Raw genomic sequence first — 18,746 nt, 5'->3', positions numbered from 1 at the left:
GGCTCCAAGTAGACCCTGCATATTGTTTATAACCTTGCCACGGTGTCTCTGAACTTCAGAAGTGTGAATGTTACAAGAGGATCTAATGAGTTTTAAAACATATCGATATTCCAGCTCTGTAAGAAAACTTAAAAGCATGTGTCTCATTTGCATTGGGCAATCCCAATGAATGTTTCCTTAATTAACTAACGAGCTATGGGGTTTCTTTTCAGGAGAGCACGGACGTAGAGGAGGAAGAGGAGGAGGAGAAGGTAAGTGCTGTGCCAATGGCAGACCCTTAGAATCAACCCATGGTGGCCACACTGTGTCTCCAGGTTGTGTCTCTTTTGACTTTTGGCATTATGTAATGTTATAGAAACACTATGGTTTAGAAAGAAATCAACCTTTTGCTTACTTAAAATGGAATGACTACAATATCTGTTTTTCCTCTAACATACATCGTAGTAGTGACAACGACCTATCATATCTCAGAATGATTATTTTTTAATGATAATATGTTTGTTGTTTTGATGGATACTGTGGTATTGAGTCTTTTCCAAGATTTTTAAAAAAAGGAAATAGAACAAGTATAAAACATAAGCAAATAAATGAATTTTTCTAAGAGTCAGGATGCAAGCCAAGCTGGTCCCTTCTCTCTGCTGATGAAAGGGAGCCCGAAAAGTCAAGAGCAAATCAAGGGAAATGGTTGCTCCTTTAGGTTCACATCTGCGCTATGGGGTGGTCACCCACTTCTGAGCCTGTCACTTCCCCAGCTGTTGCTGGCAGCGTTCTCTGCTATATGTCTGTGTACAGCTGTCCTTTCCCTTCTCCAGGGAGAATCTCTCAAATCTGCTGCTTTTGTTATCATTACACTTTCAGACAAACCTTCTGGAGCAAAATGGGGGGGGGGGGGGGGACGTACCAACTGAGAGGCTTTGAGCTTACTGGACTTCCACTTCCGTAAAACCTGGGCATGTGTGGGGCCGTGGCGGTGACTGGGAGGAGGCTGGTGGGGGACGAAAGGCAGAAAGGAGAACCCAAAGAGCAAGTGTATGATATAAATGCCTGCTGAACAGACATTAATTCAAAGACTGGCTCTGTGACACCAGATCCTTACAGTTAATTGAGGGGACCAGATGGTTTTGCCCATTTGAAGCAAATGAATATATTACGGATTGAATCTTATCTGTTGTCTGAAAGTGAGCATTATTAAAGACATGAAGGAATAAAGCACAGTATATTTAAAAAATAAATCTCCTTTTTTTTCCAGAATAGAGATGATAGCAATATAAACTTCTTTAATAATTACCGATTAGTTGATTCGAATGGCTTTTGAATCATCAAACCATTGAATAATAGGTGAAGACCAATCTTAGATCATGGAGGGATGTTTTGCTAACGAAAATTACAGGTGGTTATTTGAAACTTATCTGAAGCCACTTGCAAGGCTGGCCCCTTGTACTTCTGATGACCAGCTATAAATTGGGGTTCCCATAACCCACCCCTGAGATTTAATAAGTTTCTAGAACTGCTCACAAAACTTGGGGAAATACTTCCCTTTACTGACTTATTATGCATTATTCAACTTGGGAGCAACCAAATAGAAGAGAGGCATGGGGACAAGCCTGAGGCAGAGCAGAGTGTCTATGCTCACCGTAGGCCCAGGAATTCCATATGTTAGCCTACCCAGAAGCCTCCTGACACTGCTTTGTGTTTCTATTATCATGTGCATGAGGTGTCTCTATCAACATGAGATTGATTAAGTTAGTGACCTCCGGTGATAGAGGAGACTGTCTTCATCTGGAGGGTCAGGAGCTTTGGAGGAGGCTCCTGCAAATTCCAGCCATGGTTCATCATCAGATGCCTGGTTCCCATGGGAGGAAGCTCCCCTTGTCTTTTGAGGACACCCCACTTAAATTCAGTGTGTCCGAGAGGAGCTTGTTCTTCACAGCAGAATGGACTCCTTCTACCTTTCGAGGTCCTGTTCTTTAGTTCCTTTATAGTTCCTGTTTCAGAATCCAAAGACAAAAACAAATACAACGGAACCCATTCCTGCTGCTCCTATCGCTTAGCAAGGCAGGGGGAGTTCTAAGAGCTCTGGCCAACAGCCAGGACCTACGACAAAATATGTATTTCTTATTATATCGCAATATTGCACTAGGCAAAAATTAAATCTTTTGAAAGCCAAAGCTTAAATGTGAAGCAGATTTTGTTTCATCCAAATCTGTTTAAATGTGCCACCCTTGAAAGAAGACCACATTTCCCCCCTAGGGACAGTCGTAACAGGGTATCTTTAACATACCACCTAAAGACACCCTTCCAACAGGAGGAAATGGACCCGTTCCTCACGACTCCCATGTTTACTCCCAGTGCTTGTGAGGCTGAGGCAGGAGGATTGCTGAGAACAGCCTGAGGTACAGAGTGGAGGATGCTGTGTCAAGCAATCATCAACAAAACACATAAAACACCGGATGAAAAATTAGTGTTTGAACTCTTCCACCTGGCAGATATTAAAAATAAGGCTTTTCACTTGTGATAAAGCACTGTGGAAAAACCAAGGCACACTTTTTTGCCATGGTCAAACCTGTGACCCTAGTGGGTTTACGGTGCTCAGTAGAGAACATGAGAGACAGATAACCTGCAGGAGCAAGGGTGACCCCAAAGCAGCTGCACCATGAAAAAGTCTCACTCAAGCATAAATGAGAACTTCCCCAAAGCTGCGTAGGTGAAGTCCCCCTACAACTCACCTTCTACAGTCTGTGCACTCTGAGATCTCCAGAGACCATGAGGCTGTGTGAAAATAGAGCATAACCACATACAACTGACTGGGAGGGGGTGGCAGGGAGTGGCTAGACCCTCGAGTGAGGGTCTGGTGAGCTCTCTGGTACTTCCTTCTGTAAGTTAACCCTAGCAGCCACTAGGCCTGACCATAGGGCTCTTCTGCAAGTAGCAGCAGCTACACTGATAAAGAGAATGACTCGTATGCCCTCTCCAACAGCCTTTCAGGCAACACGGTCCAATCTAGAGTCTAACTTAGAATGTGATCCCTTCCTAGAGATGCCCGGGGTTCGGGAGATGGAGCAATATGTGCTGTTTCAAATCTTTCTGGGCAAGGATGCCTACAGAAATCATCTAAAAGTGGCATCCACATACATGGGCCAGGACCTAGTGAGGACCAACACACAGTGGTTTTATCAACCTGTCGTGTGTGGGAAGAGTTGGTAGTGGGGCTGTCCTCACTCCAGGGTATATTTAGCTCTGAGATTTCTAATAAGGTATCGTGTTATGTTCTTTTCATAGCTTGGTCATAACCATGGTATTTTGTTTCCATAGTTTTATACTTTTATATAACTTTCTAAAAAGAAAAAAACTAAAATTAAAGCCAAAAAATGCTATCCATGGCCTTTCTGATAAACACACCTTTCTGTCGCTAGGGAGTCTGGCATATTTTTAGTCTCCGCCCATATCATGTCACGCTTGTTTCTTGCCTTTAGGGTTCCTATGGCTGCAATAAAACATCATAACCAAAAGCAACTTGGGGAGGAGAGGGTTTGTTTCATTTCTCTCCTTTACAACAAAGTCTGTCACTGAGAAAAATCAGTGCCGGAACTCCAGCAGAGTGGAAACCTGGAGGCAGGAACCAATAGAGAGGTCATGGAGAAATGCTGCGTTCTAGCTTGTTCCTCAAGCCTATTTCAACTGCTCTCTCAAAAAACCTAGGACCACCAGCCCAGGGCTGGAGCCCCACTCAGAGAGATGGACCCTCCTATATCCATTGCTAACCAACAACATGTCCTATGGACTGACCCGCTGGCCCATCTGCTGGGGCCATTTCTCAACTGAAGTCCCCTTTTCCCAAATGACTCCCACATGTGTCCGGTTCACACGAAACTAGCCAGCACACTTCTATCGGAGATTTGTAACTAGATTTGTTAAGCTTCAAGTTCAACATTATCAGGGTACATTTCATATGTGTCCCCATGCGTCATTTCTTTTCTGTGGACCAGACTCCAGCACCATGATGTGCTTGTTTGGGACCTGACCAGGCAGTGAAATTGTCACTCCCCACCACAAGGGATGGATGAGTGGTCCTTTTCACAGAGTCCCATGGCTTCTGCTGCATGTTAGACATGACAGAACATGCTTCTGGGTTGTGTCTCATATCCAATCCAAGAGGAATCACAAACAAATTATAACAGACAACCATTTCCTGAACAAGTAGAAGGGAGGGAAGCTACTCTCTACCCTACCCATCTATCCTGAGAGTACACCTTTATCTACAATTTCTCCCCAGAAAACACCATCACAGGCAACAGACGAGGATAGGCTGCCTGGGCCCCTTGGCCCTGCTTCTTCAGGGGATAAATATACTCCCATCTTCTGCCTCTCTCTGACTTACAGACCAACACATGCATGGTCTGGGGTCTGTCAAACTTTTATTGTCCGGAATAAAGGCGGTCAGAAAAACGACATCACTGTGGTCTCTGGCTCCTTATCCTTGTTAACAGCACAATGCAGTCATCTGTGTTAGAAACCGGATTGGTGGCCACAATTCTGCCTTCTTTTCTCTTGTGATAGCACATAGATCTTGCAGGTAACTAGATTTGGGGCTTTTTAAGAAATGAAGCACACAGGCTAAACGTTGAAGAAAGGCAAATCCTTCTTTCTTATCCCAGATGGTCCACGTAAGAAATTGCTTATTGCAACTCTAGTTTTCTAGGGACCTGAGAACAAACAGATAATAACCGAGTTCAGCCAACAACAATCAGTTAGCATTTTCTATTTTTATTAGATTTGCTATGTGGAATCCCTCATGTGAACCTTATTTGTACGGATGAACTACAATGAAAATTGCATTAATTTTGTACACAGTAAAGGTCAGTAATTGAAGCATGAACCAAGAAATGACTGTGTAAAATGCTGTCATATCCCATACTTATGAAAGGTCATGTAAGACAATAATATCTTGTTTTCATGGCTGAAGGTATAAATACTTTCCAGAGAGTTTCTTTCCTGTGTCAGCCCAACAGTCACATAGACTATTCCAGCATTTACCGTTAGCATCAGGAAGAAGGAAGCATAATAGAATGTAATAAAAATTAAAAAACAAAAAAACCTTGCTTCTTGCTCTCAGAAGAAAGCCTCCTCTGATGGTCATGGTGTAGGCTAGGTTTTGTAGAGTTAGGCTGTCAGGGGACTTGACTGACTTCTTCTTTCAGGGTCATTGATGACGTCACAGATGCTGGTCAGTGTTTGTGAGAAAAGGAATCCATCTGTTTGTATGAGATATGGATAAAAAATAAAAGATAATGAATATGTTTCTTTAAGCAAGAAATGCCTAAGTATTCATTGAGGGATGTTCTATATTGAAAAAGGAAGAATGAACATTACTTATCCCATTCCTGTTGAGAAAACTTGGCATGCTAAGTCGTGAGAGGTGCTCCAGTGGTAAAAAGCATTTGGTGCTCTTGATGGGGTCATGGGTTTAGTTTCCAGCACCCACATCAGGTGGCACACTTGTAAGTTCAGTTCCAGGTGACCTACAGCCCTCTTATAGTCTCTGTGGCTACCTACATGCATGTGAGATGCACACATACACCCAGGCATATACACAAACACATTAGAAAATAAGTTCTTGAAAACCTAGAATGCTGCCGGGAGGTGGTGGCGCACACCTTTAATTCCAGCACTCGGGAGGCAGAGGCAGGCGGACCTCTGTGAGTTCAAGGCCAGCCTGGTCTACAGGAGCTAGTTACAGGACAGACTCCAAAGCTACAGGAAAACCGTGTCTTGAAAACCAAAACCCAAACCAAAAACAAACAAACAAAAATCATAGAATGCCACCCTGTCTTAAGCTGTCACTGTCACTGTCGGCATTTAAGATGCCTTTCTATCTTCCAAATGGATCTGCACACGTGGCATGTATTTTGGAGTTTCCTCCCAAGTTAGCCTGCAGAAGACTTTGGTGGGGTGCCCAAAGCCACCCAAATTAATTCCTAATGAAGTGAATCCTTTGTTCCCTTAACCTAAGAATACTGTTGGCCATGGAGAGTCTGACTGTCTTACAGTCTATCAGAAGGAGGGGTTTTGTTTATTTTCTTCTGTTGTCTTCTTAAGAAAATAAATAGCAACAGCAGCTCAGGTGTGCATCTCTCTCTCTCTCTCTCTCTCTCTCTCTCTCTCTCTCTCTCTCTCTCACACACACACACACACACACACCATGTATGTCAACAATCAGTGGTTTTTGTTAATTACAAGAGACACAGTGCCAGTTGTTAATGACAGAGATAACTGAAAGTACATAAAACAATTGATAGAAAATAGCATCACCGCATTTTTCCTACTAGAAAAGTAAATAAGGCATCACGAAATGACTGTAACAGCATTAACATAAAACAAGATGGTACAACATTTAAATATTCAGACTCATGGAAATATTAGTAACGCTATAGTGTTCAGGCATTACGTGCTTCTGTGTCCTTTAGCTCATTCAGCCCTCAGAATACTCCACTGACAATCAATTTCCCCAGGCATCAATTAACAAACCTCGTTTAAAAGAATTGAATGCATCTGAGATTTCTCTGTCAAATTCACAGTGCTATTCAAACCCAGACACTCTGACCAAAATCTTATTTGTAAACTGTGTTACAATGTTTAGAAATGGGCATTGGCATGCCTTCTTTCCTTCTTTCATTCCTTCCTTCCTTCCTTCCTTCCTTCCTTCCTTCCTTCCTTCCTTTCTTCCTTTTCATTTTTTTTCTCTCATCCCAACCAAAGCAACAGCAGCAGCATTTGCTGATATTTTGTTCCCCCGTGAACAGAAAGGTCATGGTCACACAGGTGCTCCCACGGAAACCAGAGTTTGACAAGAGTCACCCTTGCACAAAGTTTGGGCGCAGCTGACGCAATTGGGAGGAAATGTTGAGGGAATCAGGCTTGCTAATAGGAGCTGGTGTTTGGGTGGAGTTTTCGTGTATAAGAATTACCTTTAGCTTTTTAAATCGCTGTGCATGTGTATTATATACTTAACTGTTGTGAGTGTGTGCACACGTGAGTGTGGAGTTGGGAGGTCATCATCAGCTGTCTTTTCTATCCACTCTCATCTTTTATTTTCTGAGACAAGATTTCTTACTGTACCTGAAGCTCATCAATTCAGCTAGGTGTGCCAACCAATGAGATTCAGGGATCTCTCTGCCGTCTCACCTTGCTAAATCCTTTCCAATGAGTGCTGTCATATCTGGCCTTTTAGGATTGTTTCAGGGTCCCAATCCAACATTCTCATACTAGGATGACAAGTACCTATTGACTGAGCCTTAGTCCCGGCTCTACTTTTTACTGTTCTTAATCAGATGAACATCTTGCCCAGTAGTCCCTTCCCTCTCCTAACTAGGAGGAAGTTAAAGGATCCATGCAGCAAAGCCAGAAACCACCATTGATTGTGCATTCTATCTGGCAGCAGCTCCAGCTCTAGAAGCCACAGGTCCTCTTTGCTTTGTGGCAACATTTATTCATCAGCTAGCCCAGAGACGTTGTCATGGAACCATTCGTCCACCCAGCCCTTGAGACCCAAAAGTGAAGAACCACTGCCTCCCTCTGAGCTGTGTGTTTCCAGTATATTTCTCAGGATGTTGGGGATTGTACTCTTTCCTTTTCCCATCCTTTCTCTTTACACCCGACCAGACTCCTGTTTCAGGTGAAAGCACATGTCCATAAACACTGAGACAGAGCATTTTCTCAAGATCAGATGGTTAAAGTGGAATAAAACAGGAAAATATCAGTATTGATTCAAACTCAAACAGCTTTGTGTTCATTTCTCAAAGATGAAACTGTACTCGAGACAAAGCACTTTCCAGAAAGAGCATACATTGCCTTCTCTTCCTATTAAAACATAATCTTTAGGGCTGGGGAGATTGGTGTAGGAGGTCCTTCTGTTCATGTGTTGCTTTCATTGGTTAATGAATAAAGAAACTGCTTTGCCCTAGTTGATAGGGCAGAACTTAGGTAGTCAGGGAAGACAGTACTAAATTCTGGGAGGAAGAAAGCAGAGTCAAGGAGAGACACTATGGAGCCACCAGAATCAGACATGTCAAACCTTTCCTGGTAAACCACTGCCACGTGGCGATACATAGATTAATAGAAATGGACTAAATCAAGGTGTAAGCGTTAGCCAATAAGATGTTAGAGCTAATAGGCCAAGCAGTAATTTAATAAACACAGTTTCTGTGTGGTTATTTTGGGGCTAAACTAGCTAGGCAGCGGGGATGAACAAGCGGCCCTCTCCCTTGCAACAGGAGATGGCTCAGTAGTTAAGAGCACCACTTTCTCTTTCAGAGGACTCAATGGGATCAATCCCTGCATCCACTTGACAGTTTGCAAGGTCTGTATGTAACTCCGGCACAGGAGATTCTGATGTGGTGCACAGACATAGATGTGGGTAAAACACCCTACATATAAAATAATAATAGATAAATCTAATGCTCCCTTTGTGCATGCATGCTTATGAGTATGACTCTGATGTATCATCACAAGACACTTATACACATCAGAGAACAACCTTGGGTGTTGGCCCTTGCCTTTTACTTGGTTTGAAACAGGATCATTTTGGTTTTCACAGTTGTGTGCTCCAAGTGAGCTTGCCCATGGGCTTCTAGCCGCCACCCCCCCCACGCAGTTTTAATAACATACACCATGATATTGAGTCTACCTCTATACATGAACATGCCTCACAGGGCTAAATCCTATACTTGGTCCCTCGTTTATGAAGCTAGGGTTCCCAGGAAACAATTTTTAATCTCATGTAGCAGAAATACTACTTCCTGGTCCTCGTTAGCACAGATATTAAGATGTTTTTCCATACTAAATGCCACTCAATCAGTTTCTAATGATGATCATTCAAATTTTGAAATTACAGGCTTCTAATAGTCAATGAATTAAAACAGACAATGCTTTTCTTTTGTCTAAAGCCCCAGTTTCACTTCTTTCATCTGGGTGCCTGACATTATCTTGAGATAAAAATTTTGCCTTGATCCTTTGGGGATAGTAAGCATTCTTTGATAAGTACCACTCAGTTTTTAAGCATGTCAAAAGTTTTTTTTTTTTTCTGACAGGGTCAATTTTCAGGGATAGCTCCCTGGTTTTGCTTAGATAATTAATAGAGAAATGAAGGATATTTCTAAATCAGAACAAGCAGGAAAGATTTTAAAGTAACACGCTGATTATATAATGAATTCTCCATTGTAAATTCATTCTGATGGTGTTAATTCTCTCCCAGAGGCTCCATGCCCTTCATTGCACCTACAGAGCTGTGTTCACTGGAGACACAGGGTAGGCAGCAAGGCCTTAAGGAAGGGAAACTCACATGATGCACTCCTGGTATTTTGCTTGTTTTAAAAGAGTGAGTGGTTATATTATGCCACGGGTACGTTATTGATCTTTAATCCAACTCTCTTCAAAACTCAGCCAAAGACTCAAACCTTCTGGTGCCTAGAAACAAGTGCACAATTGAAAGATGCTGATTTTGCACCAGCTTTACAGGATAAGCACCTTTAAGAGCTGGAGCTCATCATGGTTTTGACTCACTGTCAGCGTCCTCACTCATTCTGACAGCGCATTACACAAATCAGGAACTGGTGTGCTGGGGCCATGGGTAGGCATGGCTGTGGTCTCTGATTACTCAAGCATGAGGAGTTCAAATCCCCAGCCCCCATATGACAACCGAAGGGTACGGCGGCCCTCTTATTATGCCCCCTCCACAAGGGGATAAAAACGGGATCACAAGAACAAGCTGGCCACCTAAACTAGCCATGCAGCAAGTCTTGGGCTCAATTGAGAAAGCCTGCCTAATGCATAAGATAGAGAATGATAAAGTTCACGACATCAGCCTCCTGGCCTCTGATTTCATTCACCCTCCCCACATGCTCACATGTGGGAACATGCACACAAACATGCGTGCCACGTGCTCACATATGACAAAAAAGAAACCTTGTAAAATTGGATTCTGGATTTGAAGTCTTCCTTTTTTTTTTTTTTTTTTTTGTCTACACTGTTATTGACGACAGGTGCTCGCACATCAAGGAGACCCTCAGTCATGAGGATTTCACTTAGGCCTCCATCCTTTTACAGGTTTATAATCAGAGAGAAGACCTGCTGTGGCTATGCGGTCAGTTGCAATCATCTTGTTCATTTGTGCAGCCACGCTGGCGGTCATCACTCTTTTTCTGCACACAGTTCTCTGTATGAGTCGGGAGCCTCTGTGGCGAGAGGACTAGAGGCACACAGCCTCTGTCTGTCTTTCTGAATGAATCCCTCTTCCTCTTCGCGGGCCGCGTGGTGTCGGCGGCAGATGCAATGTTGTGGCTGCTAAACTGTTATCACCACATTCCCTGGTTCAATCTGAGATGTGTAAATAAAGCCAGCGGGATGCACATCCAGCTGCTAGACGATCTCTCCGAGCATCGGGGCGACATGAATAGACTTGCTCCAGAACACCCTTTCTTAAGAAACCTAAATAATCCACCCCTGTATTCTCGAAGCTAGACAAAAGGCTGTTTATCTTTTGTCTTTTTGCCTATAGAAGGGAAGGTCTTCCTGTTCATTTCTGTCCTGGGCAGTTTATATATGTGATAAAGTTTCTTTCCAGGTTGGTTTTTGTCAACATTATGCAAATGAGGCTTATCTGGGGAAAGGAGATCTTAATTGAAACAATAAGCCCACAAGATTGGTGTGTAGACAAGATTGTGGGGCACTTTCTGATGAATGGTTGTTGTGGGAGGATCCAGCCCACTGCAGATGGTGTGTGCCATTCTTGGGTTTTAGTCCTCAGATGTATAAGAAAGCAGGTTGACTAAGCTATAAGCAGTGTTCTTCCATGGCGTCTGCTTCCGTTCCAGCCTTGAGTTCCTGCCCTGGCTTTCCAATGTGATGGACTATAACCTGTAAGACATATGCCCTTTCTTCTTCAAGCTGCTTTCGGTCATGGTGTTTTGTCACAGCCATAGAAAAGCAGCTAAGACTTCTGAGCCCTGCCTCCCACTGCAGTCATGGCCACGCTGATGTGAGTTTCAGTTTTCAGAACCACAACTAAGACTCCGTGGTAAATGTCATCGTGTTGACCGCGGTAGTGAATCTCTGACTCCTTGGGGTTCTGGTTCTGGTCCTTAGCGGCTGGAGTAGAAGCAAGGCTAATGAGCTGTAACTATGTCAGGCACCAGACCAAAGGAGAGGATTAGTGCTGGTCTTGCCGAAGAAAGCATTTGTCCCTGAAAGGGATTGTTTCAAAGTCAAGCACCCTGTATGCTTGGCCCCTTTTGCAAATGTCCATTTCCTTTTCTGTTTTTCTGTAATGTTGTGATACTACCAGAGGAAGCTCACCAGAATGCTGGTACCATGCTATTAGAATCTTCCAGCCATGGAACTGTGAGCCCAAGAGCCCATTTGCTATACAAATCACTCAGCTCATGCAATCCAAGTGAGTTCATCTACGTCAAAGCTCATCCTTGGCAGGACCAGAGAAGCACCCACTTCTCCCCAACTCCATAGATGGTTATTCAGAGATATACCTTTGTTTTCCTAAAAATCCAAATAATACCAAAGGTTTTGTGTGCATTGTTATATAGATAGATGTTACTTTTAAAACTGTAAAATTGATCTACCTTATTGGACATAATTTGCAGTGTAGCAAGTGAGCAAAATGTTGGCTACTATAAAGATGAGTGGGTTTCCAGACTGTGAAGGTCTATTGAGTTCATATGTCTTAGGAGCATTATTTTATATTTTATCTAAATATTCTTCTACTGAGCTAAGCCATTGATTACCTATCAGCTTCTTAGATGAAAATGGAATGAAAATTTCTCCAAAAATATTTTTAAACGGCATCAAATCATACGCATGCTCATGAAAGCCGCCCAAGAAAATCCCAGGGAAAATGCAAGAAAGGCAGACTTAGCAAGAGCCATTCTCTCAGAATGATGTATTGTATGGCAAATAGAGGGAACAAAAATCCATAGGCGCAGAGAGAGCAACTGGCAGAAAGAACAAATATCAGATAAATGGATACTTTTAAAAAGGCCACTTGTATATATGTTACAGTTGTGTAGCTTGGTCCTTTTGTGGGACTCCTGACAGTGGGAACATGGGTCGTTTCTGACTCTTTTACTGGCTTTGGGGACCCTATTTATCCCGGGTTGTCTTGCCCAGCCTTAATACATGGGGAGGTGCTTAGTCTTTTCAGCTTGATATGCCGTGTTTTGTTGATACTTATGGGACACCTGATCTTTGCAAAACAGAAACGGAGTAGTGTATTGAATGAGACCAGAAGGGGCTTTGCAGGGAGGGAACTGGGAATATAGGAGGGAGGGGAAACTGCAGCTGAAATGTAGGAAGAATGAATGAATGATTTTATTTTAAAAAGAAAGGCCACCCAAAACATGACACTTCTTCTATGAAGTAACACGTTCTTAGCAGTTGCCAGCCCTGCTTTAAGTCCCCTGGCAATTGTAAACAAATTCCTTACTGTCTCCAGGAAGTAGGACTAGTGTTGGTAGCTGTGTGACATTGGCAGATTAGTGACTTCAAAGATAGCTTCAGACTTGCAAGAAATGAGGAGGTGTGTTTCCAGGTAACTAAAGGGTGGAAGCATGGCATGATGTAAGCAGACAGGCAGCAGTCAGTGTAGACAGGCACCCTGAGGAGGCTTCTCTAATCCCATGGAATTTGAATTGGACTTTTCATTTTCGTGCATTTATGATGCCTAGAACTTTGCTAGATGTCTGTGTGCTTGTCCATTTTCGAGGTCAGTGTCAATAGTACTTTGACATTATTGCGCACCCGAGGCCCTGCCCTTTCTCTGGATCCACCCATTTCTCCACCAAGAAAGCATCTTAGCCCTGAGGAGTCCCTGCTGCGATCTTGCGGATCCTGAGAATGCAGTCAGATAGAGTAAGCTGGTCTTATCTGCTGATATAATAAGTTCCACCAGGGAGCAGCACAATTGGAGGGGGTGCATGATGCTAATCACATAAATATAACTATGAAAATACAAATACTACCTTACTGTAGGGTAGAGGCTAGTATGCCTTGTTCAACACAGAGAAATATTTCAAAAGACCACCAGAGCCATTCAGAGAACAAAAGGTGTCCTTGACCCTAACTGTGAGGATGCGTCCTTCAGCTGGACATATCCTGTATGAACATCAAAGTCCTCGTGCAGGGATTCTGTAGAGGGTATGGGAATGCATGAAGACATGCACCCTATCTCAGTGAATGGGAAGAACCGATCCCTTTCTATACCAATATATTTCAGAGGAAAACAGTATATCATATGTTCCTGTTTTCCCCGAAAGCTTCCATTCATTAATATTCTCCATTTTAGAGCTAAACATTGTATTTAATGTTTACATTAAAACAATCTGCAGCAAGTTGCTTACGTATTTTAGATTTTTTTTCAACAGTCATTACTAGCATCCTTTGAAATGCATGTTTGGGTAGTAAACTTTTCAAAGACAAATAGTAGGTTAAACCTAGAAGAAAAGCAGAAATTATCCATGCCTGACTTGACTTTTTCCAGGGGCTATTACTAACTATCCCTTGAGGTAAGGCTGTGAATGATCACTAGAAGAATGAAATGCCAGCCCCCCTTTGTCTCAGGAACTGGTGGAAATCCACCCCATTCCTCTGCCTCATTGTCCACTGGTTATGCCAGCCATGACTGTCACCAATACATCAAATACCCCAAACTGCCTATTCAGAATGGTTAGCAGGAGGACTAAGAAGTTATAGAGTAAATATATGTGGAATATATTCAGAATTTAATCCATGACATTGATAATATGTTGGAAAAATAGCTTGAATACAGGAATAGAAGATTTTATTTCATCTATTATATTGAGGAATACTGCACATAAAAAAACTTGGATAATGCACTTTGGTACTTAAATAAGAATGATACAGAGGTATATAGTTAATAGATAGACAGGGCATGCTAGCTATATTTTAGATGGCTTGGTATTGTTATAGCAAAATATCCAGGGCTATGATAAGTTCTTTATAGAAAGACCTATGTTGTTCGTGATCCTGGTAACGGGAAAGACTGATACCTTTGGTGGGGCTATCTGGCAATATTATACCATGGAGGAGAGAAAATGGCCAAGTACTTGGTAACCATGTTTAATTCAAATTATGATAAAAATATTTGAACATAAAATATATCTAGAAATGGGGGAAAATAGTGAATCTATTAGTCGTTCAGAACAAATTCTATGAAATAGTCAGATAAGCAAATATCTCATGGGAGACACTGCCTTTACAAATGCTGAAGAGACAACGTTCATAGCAATGGGTATGAAATATACCCTGGGTGTATAAATTTGATATTATGGTACAGAACTGAGACTATGTCCCATCTGTCATGCTTGTGAGTCTTCAGGGTACCTAAGCTCTTGCTAAGAAAGCCTCAATTTTATCGGCAGTGGTGTCAATTAAGATGCCAATTTAATGGCCGTGAAGTTCACCTCTGAAGGTAGCTAAGAACACCTTTATGGATCTTGGAAATGAGAAGATGAAACCTCTTAGAATGTGTATCCTGTGATGATAGAAGATGAAAGTAGAGCCACAGATAAAGTGTATTTATTGAGTGTATTTGAGAGTTTGGACTGTTAATGACCATTCTTCATGTGTCATTTTGAAATACATAACCAACATGAAGACTTTTTTCCTTTAAATGTACACATACTATATATTTTTGCTTTGAAACTACACATTATGAAAATCAAATGAAATCATTTCATAATTTGGTTACTATAATCAAAATGAAAATACAGGATTTTGATTACTCTGACTCATAAAACAATATGCAAAGTCTGAGTCTTATCCATGGATAGCAAATACTCACAGCAAAACGTCAAATTCATTTGAAAACTGAAAGGGTGCTGTCAAAATTGTTCATTAGTTTGGTGTGCTAATTAACACTTTCTTCCTAAACAGAACCTTACATTTTGGTTGTTTTGTAGTAAGGAAAAAAACAAGCCATAAAAATAGGAAGTTTCTTAAGGAATTGAGCCACTTGGAAATTGGAATCATTTTGCAAGAAACTGTTTTGTCCTAAAGTCAATGCGGCTCTAAGGGGAAGCTCCTTTGCCCTTTGGGTGAAGCTCTCCAGAGCCTTGAAACACTCCTTTGTAAACTTGGGTCTTCTGCAGCAGACCGAGATGGGTTTTTGACTATTGTGCCTATTCTGAGGCCATTGTGGGTTGCTGAGTATGAATGAGGTTGCCTTAGCAGCAGGTCTGACTTTTAGGACAAACTTCTTAAAGAATAAAAATAAGTGGAAAAAGAGCCAAAATTAAGGTAGAGAGGGAAACTGTCCCACAAAGTTGCCATTGCAGAAAGAAGCAACAACCTTGACGTTTCCTTCTGCACCAAAGGGTAGGGTAGAGACTGTAAAAAGTGAGTGGATTGCACATACCTGCCCTATTGGTGTATTTACCTGCAGCCGTCACACGGGTGCTTGCTTCCTCATTCTGTTCATGACCTCATTTAAATGAGGCGGAAATGGAAGATGAAGATGAAAATGAGTTCGTTTGTCTTTCTTTCTTTCTTTCTTTCTTTCTTTCTTTCTTTCTTTCTTTCTTTCTTTCTTTCTTTCTTTCTAGCATAGAGAATATCATAGGAGTATTCCCCTACTGATCGCCTACATGGTGGTTTATCATAGCCCTAACCCGAGTAACATTCTCAGTGAAAAAGTTTTCTAGAAACCCTTTCTGTATATAGCAACTGTAATAGGCTTGTGTCGATGTGGAGAGACAGACTATAGAAGGAAAGAAGGGAAGAAATAGTGTACAAATATCAATGTAGGAATTTCCCTTCCTTGGGCATTTGAGTGATCATTAAATTGTATTTATAGTGTTACAGGTTCTGAGCATAGTAAAATATATTGAAGATCTTCTATATACAAGTTAGAGGTGACAGTCAGACAACAGAATTCCATTTTGCATAAAGAATTGAAAACTGAGGAAGATAAGCTTATGTAGTATTCCGACTTCACGAAGAAATCACAGTACAGCTGTGACAACAGGCCTATGCAGTCCAACTGTCTATAACAGCTCTCCCAACACTGCTCTGTTTCTGACACAGTTGCCCAAGGACAACAGACATTTTTCTGGAAGTCTGCAGTGTGTTAGAAACAAGGTTAAAATGGAAGAGTTTGCACAAGCAGTCACAGTACTCAGAAATGCATTGTGTGTCCCTCCAAAGGGTTCTCTCTTATGACAGTGCATGTCTGGAGCACTGTCCTAGAGGAGGGCTTTGGTGTACTTTAGATACCCAAAGGACAGAGGGGACACCAGCTGGCCATGCTAAAGTGGTTGTAGAATTCTCTGCAGGGACCTGAAGTATCTGGTGACACAGACCCTCTCTTACCATCTCTGGATCCGAAGAGCTGGCTGGAGCTCACAGTGGGAGCGAGAGTAACTAAAAGAGGGAACTAACTGGCCTTTATATCTTGGAACCAATAATCAGTTTTGGAAACTGTGGCTGTTCTCTATAAATAAATGTTTTGTTTTGGTTTTAAGTAGCTAATATACATCTTGCTTTTTGTGTTTCCTAGGAATCTGAGAAAAAGGGATTAATTGAGAGAATCTATATGGTACAAGATATTGTTTCCACTGCCCAGAACATCTTGGAGGAAGTCGCTTCCTTCGGAGAAAGGATTAAGAAGTAAGTTCTGCACATGCGCGGTGGTGTATAAACTAGATCTGGCACCCACAGGACAGTGGGGGAGGGAGGGCACGGGAGCCGGTAAGCAATGTGGAAAGTAATGACATCACACAAACTGGTGTGACTTTGTCTGCCTCGTCCTTTGGGCTTGGCAGCTTCTCAGATGCAGGGTACTTCAGGACTGGGGTGAAGAAATGACTTCAGTTTACACTGTTGTCTGAGCACAACTCTTTTCCCCTGTTACTGAAAATAATCCTCTGTCACATAATGTATCCTGATTGCAGTTTCCCCTTCCTCTGCTCCTCCCACTTCCCCCCATCTCTACTCCCACCTGGATGTGTGCCCTTTCTTTCTCTCCTTTGTAAAGAACAGGCTTCTGAGAGTTAACAGCCAAACATGACAAACTAAAAGAGAATAAGATAGAACAGAAGTTATCATACTGAACCAACAGGAAAAAAATGAACCCACAGGAGGAAAAGATCCCAAGAGAAGACACAAGAATTAGAGATCTGCTCATTTGCACACTCAGGAATCCCAAAAAAAACATCACACAGAAAGCCATCATATATATGCAGAGGACCTGGTGCAGATCCGTGCAGTCCCTGTGTGTGCTGCCTCTGTCTCTCTGAGCACAGCTATTAACAACGCCCCATTTCAACTTATTCAGAAATCAGATGGGAGCCAATACGCTCTGAAGGGTTTTTAAATCTGAACCTCGGAATCCAGTAAACATTAGAATAAATTTTCTTACTTCTCCCAAAATGGTACACAACTAGTAGTATCGTAGGTGGAGTGACTTGAAATTACCTTCCCGCCTCCATGGATATCTCGGGGTCAGGGTGAGGACTTTCTTTAACATGCCGGAGAGAATATCGTTCATCCTAGTAGGCCAAGTGTACTATAATAAGACACAGTTACTCTGTTGTTTACTATTGTTATATAAATGAATGGGTACAATATGTGCCTCATAAAATTTTCTTTATCAAAGCAAGCAAAAACAAACAAAAGCAAAAAACAAGCCAGAAGAAAGAGAAAAAGAGAGAGGGGTGGGGGACAGGATGCATTGCCTCAAATTCAGAGTATATCCCTCAAATCTAGCCCTTCATGTTCTATCATATATTTTTGGGCCGAAGGGCTTCACTCTTCTAATGGAGGCTCAGGTAAGGATAGGATTCACTTTTTTTTTGGTTTTATTTTCTGTAGTATTAATGTGTATAAGGGCATCTTTATCTGGTATGGCATTAATATTTACTGTTTTCTGTAGTTTATAAATAGATTTTGTTCCATCTCTGATCCAGAACCATAGCTTTTATGTTCTATAAGTCACTGTTTATCCTATTGGTCATGTCTGTGTAATCCATTCTAATTGCCTGAAGAAGATGTTAGTTTTGAAGTTGTAGAAGAAATGAAATTTCAACTAGTGTTAAATACCCTGCAGAAGTTTCTGCATAAAAATTCAGGTAAATCCCAAGTGATGGATAACATCAGAGAGTATATAATAAATGTCTTCTCTGAATACCGTTCATTTGCAGTTAGAAGTTCAAAGTCATTGCCAGGGAATAAAATTTTACTATCAGCACAGTAGTTTTTCCTGTTCTTGCTGCTTTGTTGACCCATCCTCCCTCTGTAGCACTGGTGGAACTGAAGCTTACTATGTAACCCAGGCTAGCCAGACGTGACTATGCAGTCCAAATGAGCCTGTTACTCACAGCAGCTCTCCTGCCTCAGCCTACAGAGTACTGCAATTGCAAGCATAAGCCGTGTATCTAGCTGAATGCATGTTTGGGTTCAACTAAGTGCAAAGCAATGTTCAGGGACTGGAGAGAGGGCTCAGTGGTTTAAAGCCCTTGCAGCTCTTCTAGAGGAGCCAGGTTCAATTCCCAGGACCCACACACAGTAGGTAGGTAACAACTGCCTTTAGTTCCAGCTCCAGGGATTCTGACATGTCTGGCCCCTGTAAACCAGCCACCTGCACTCTCTTGTACACACCTACAACCACGCACATACAAACACACGCATGCACATAATTAAGAATAGTAAAATTTGAAAAACAAACC

At 42.0% G+C, this 18,746-nt stretch overlaps 1 protein-coding gene across 4 annotated transcripts in view; it reads left to right on the top strand.

Moving 5' to 3' along the window:
- Mctp2 (multiple C2 and transmembrane domain containing 2) overlaps positions 1-18,746 on the top strand; it is a 213,852-nt gene that overhangs the window by 174,307 nt on the left and 20,799 nt on the right. For all 4 annotated transcript variants that reach the window (XM_050149131.1, XM_050149129.1, XM_050149127.1 and 1 more), the window contains 2 exons: positions 213-251; positions 16,580-16,689. In XM_050149131.1, the coding sequence (XP_050005088.1) occupies positions 213-251; positions 16,580-16,689 (149 nt within the window). The remainder of the gene's footprint in view (positions 1-212; positions 252-16,579; positions 16,690-18,746) is intronic.

Source organism: Alexandromys fortis, unplaced genomic scaffold (assembly GCF_014885135.2).
Source record: "Alexandromys fortis isolate MF-2015 unplaced genomic scaffold, M_Fortis_MF-2015_v1.1 scaffold_67, whole genome shotgun sequence".
NCBI lineage: Eukaryota > Metazoa > Chordata > Mammalia > Rodentia > Cricetidae > Alexandromys > Alexandromys fortis.
This window is presented reverse-complemented; position numbering and strand designations above follow the sequence as displayed.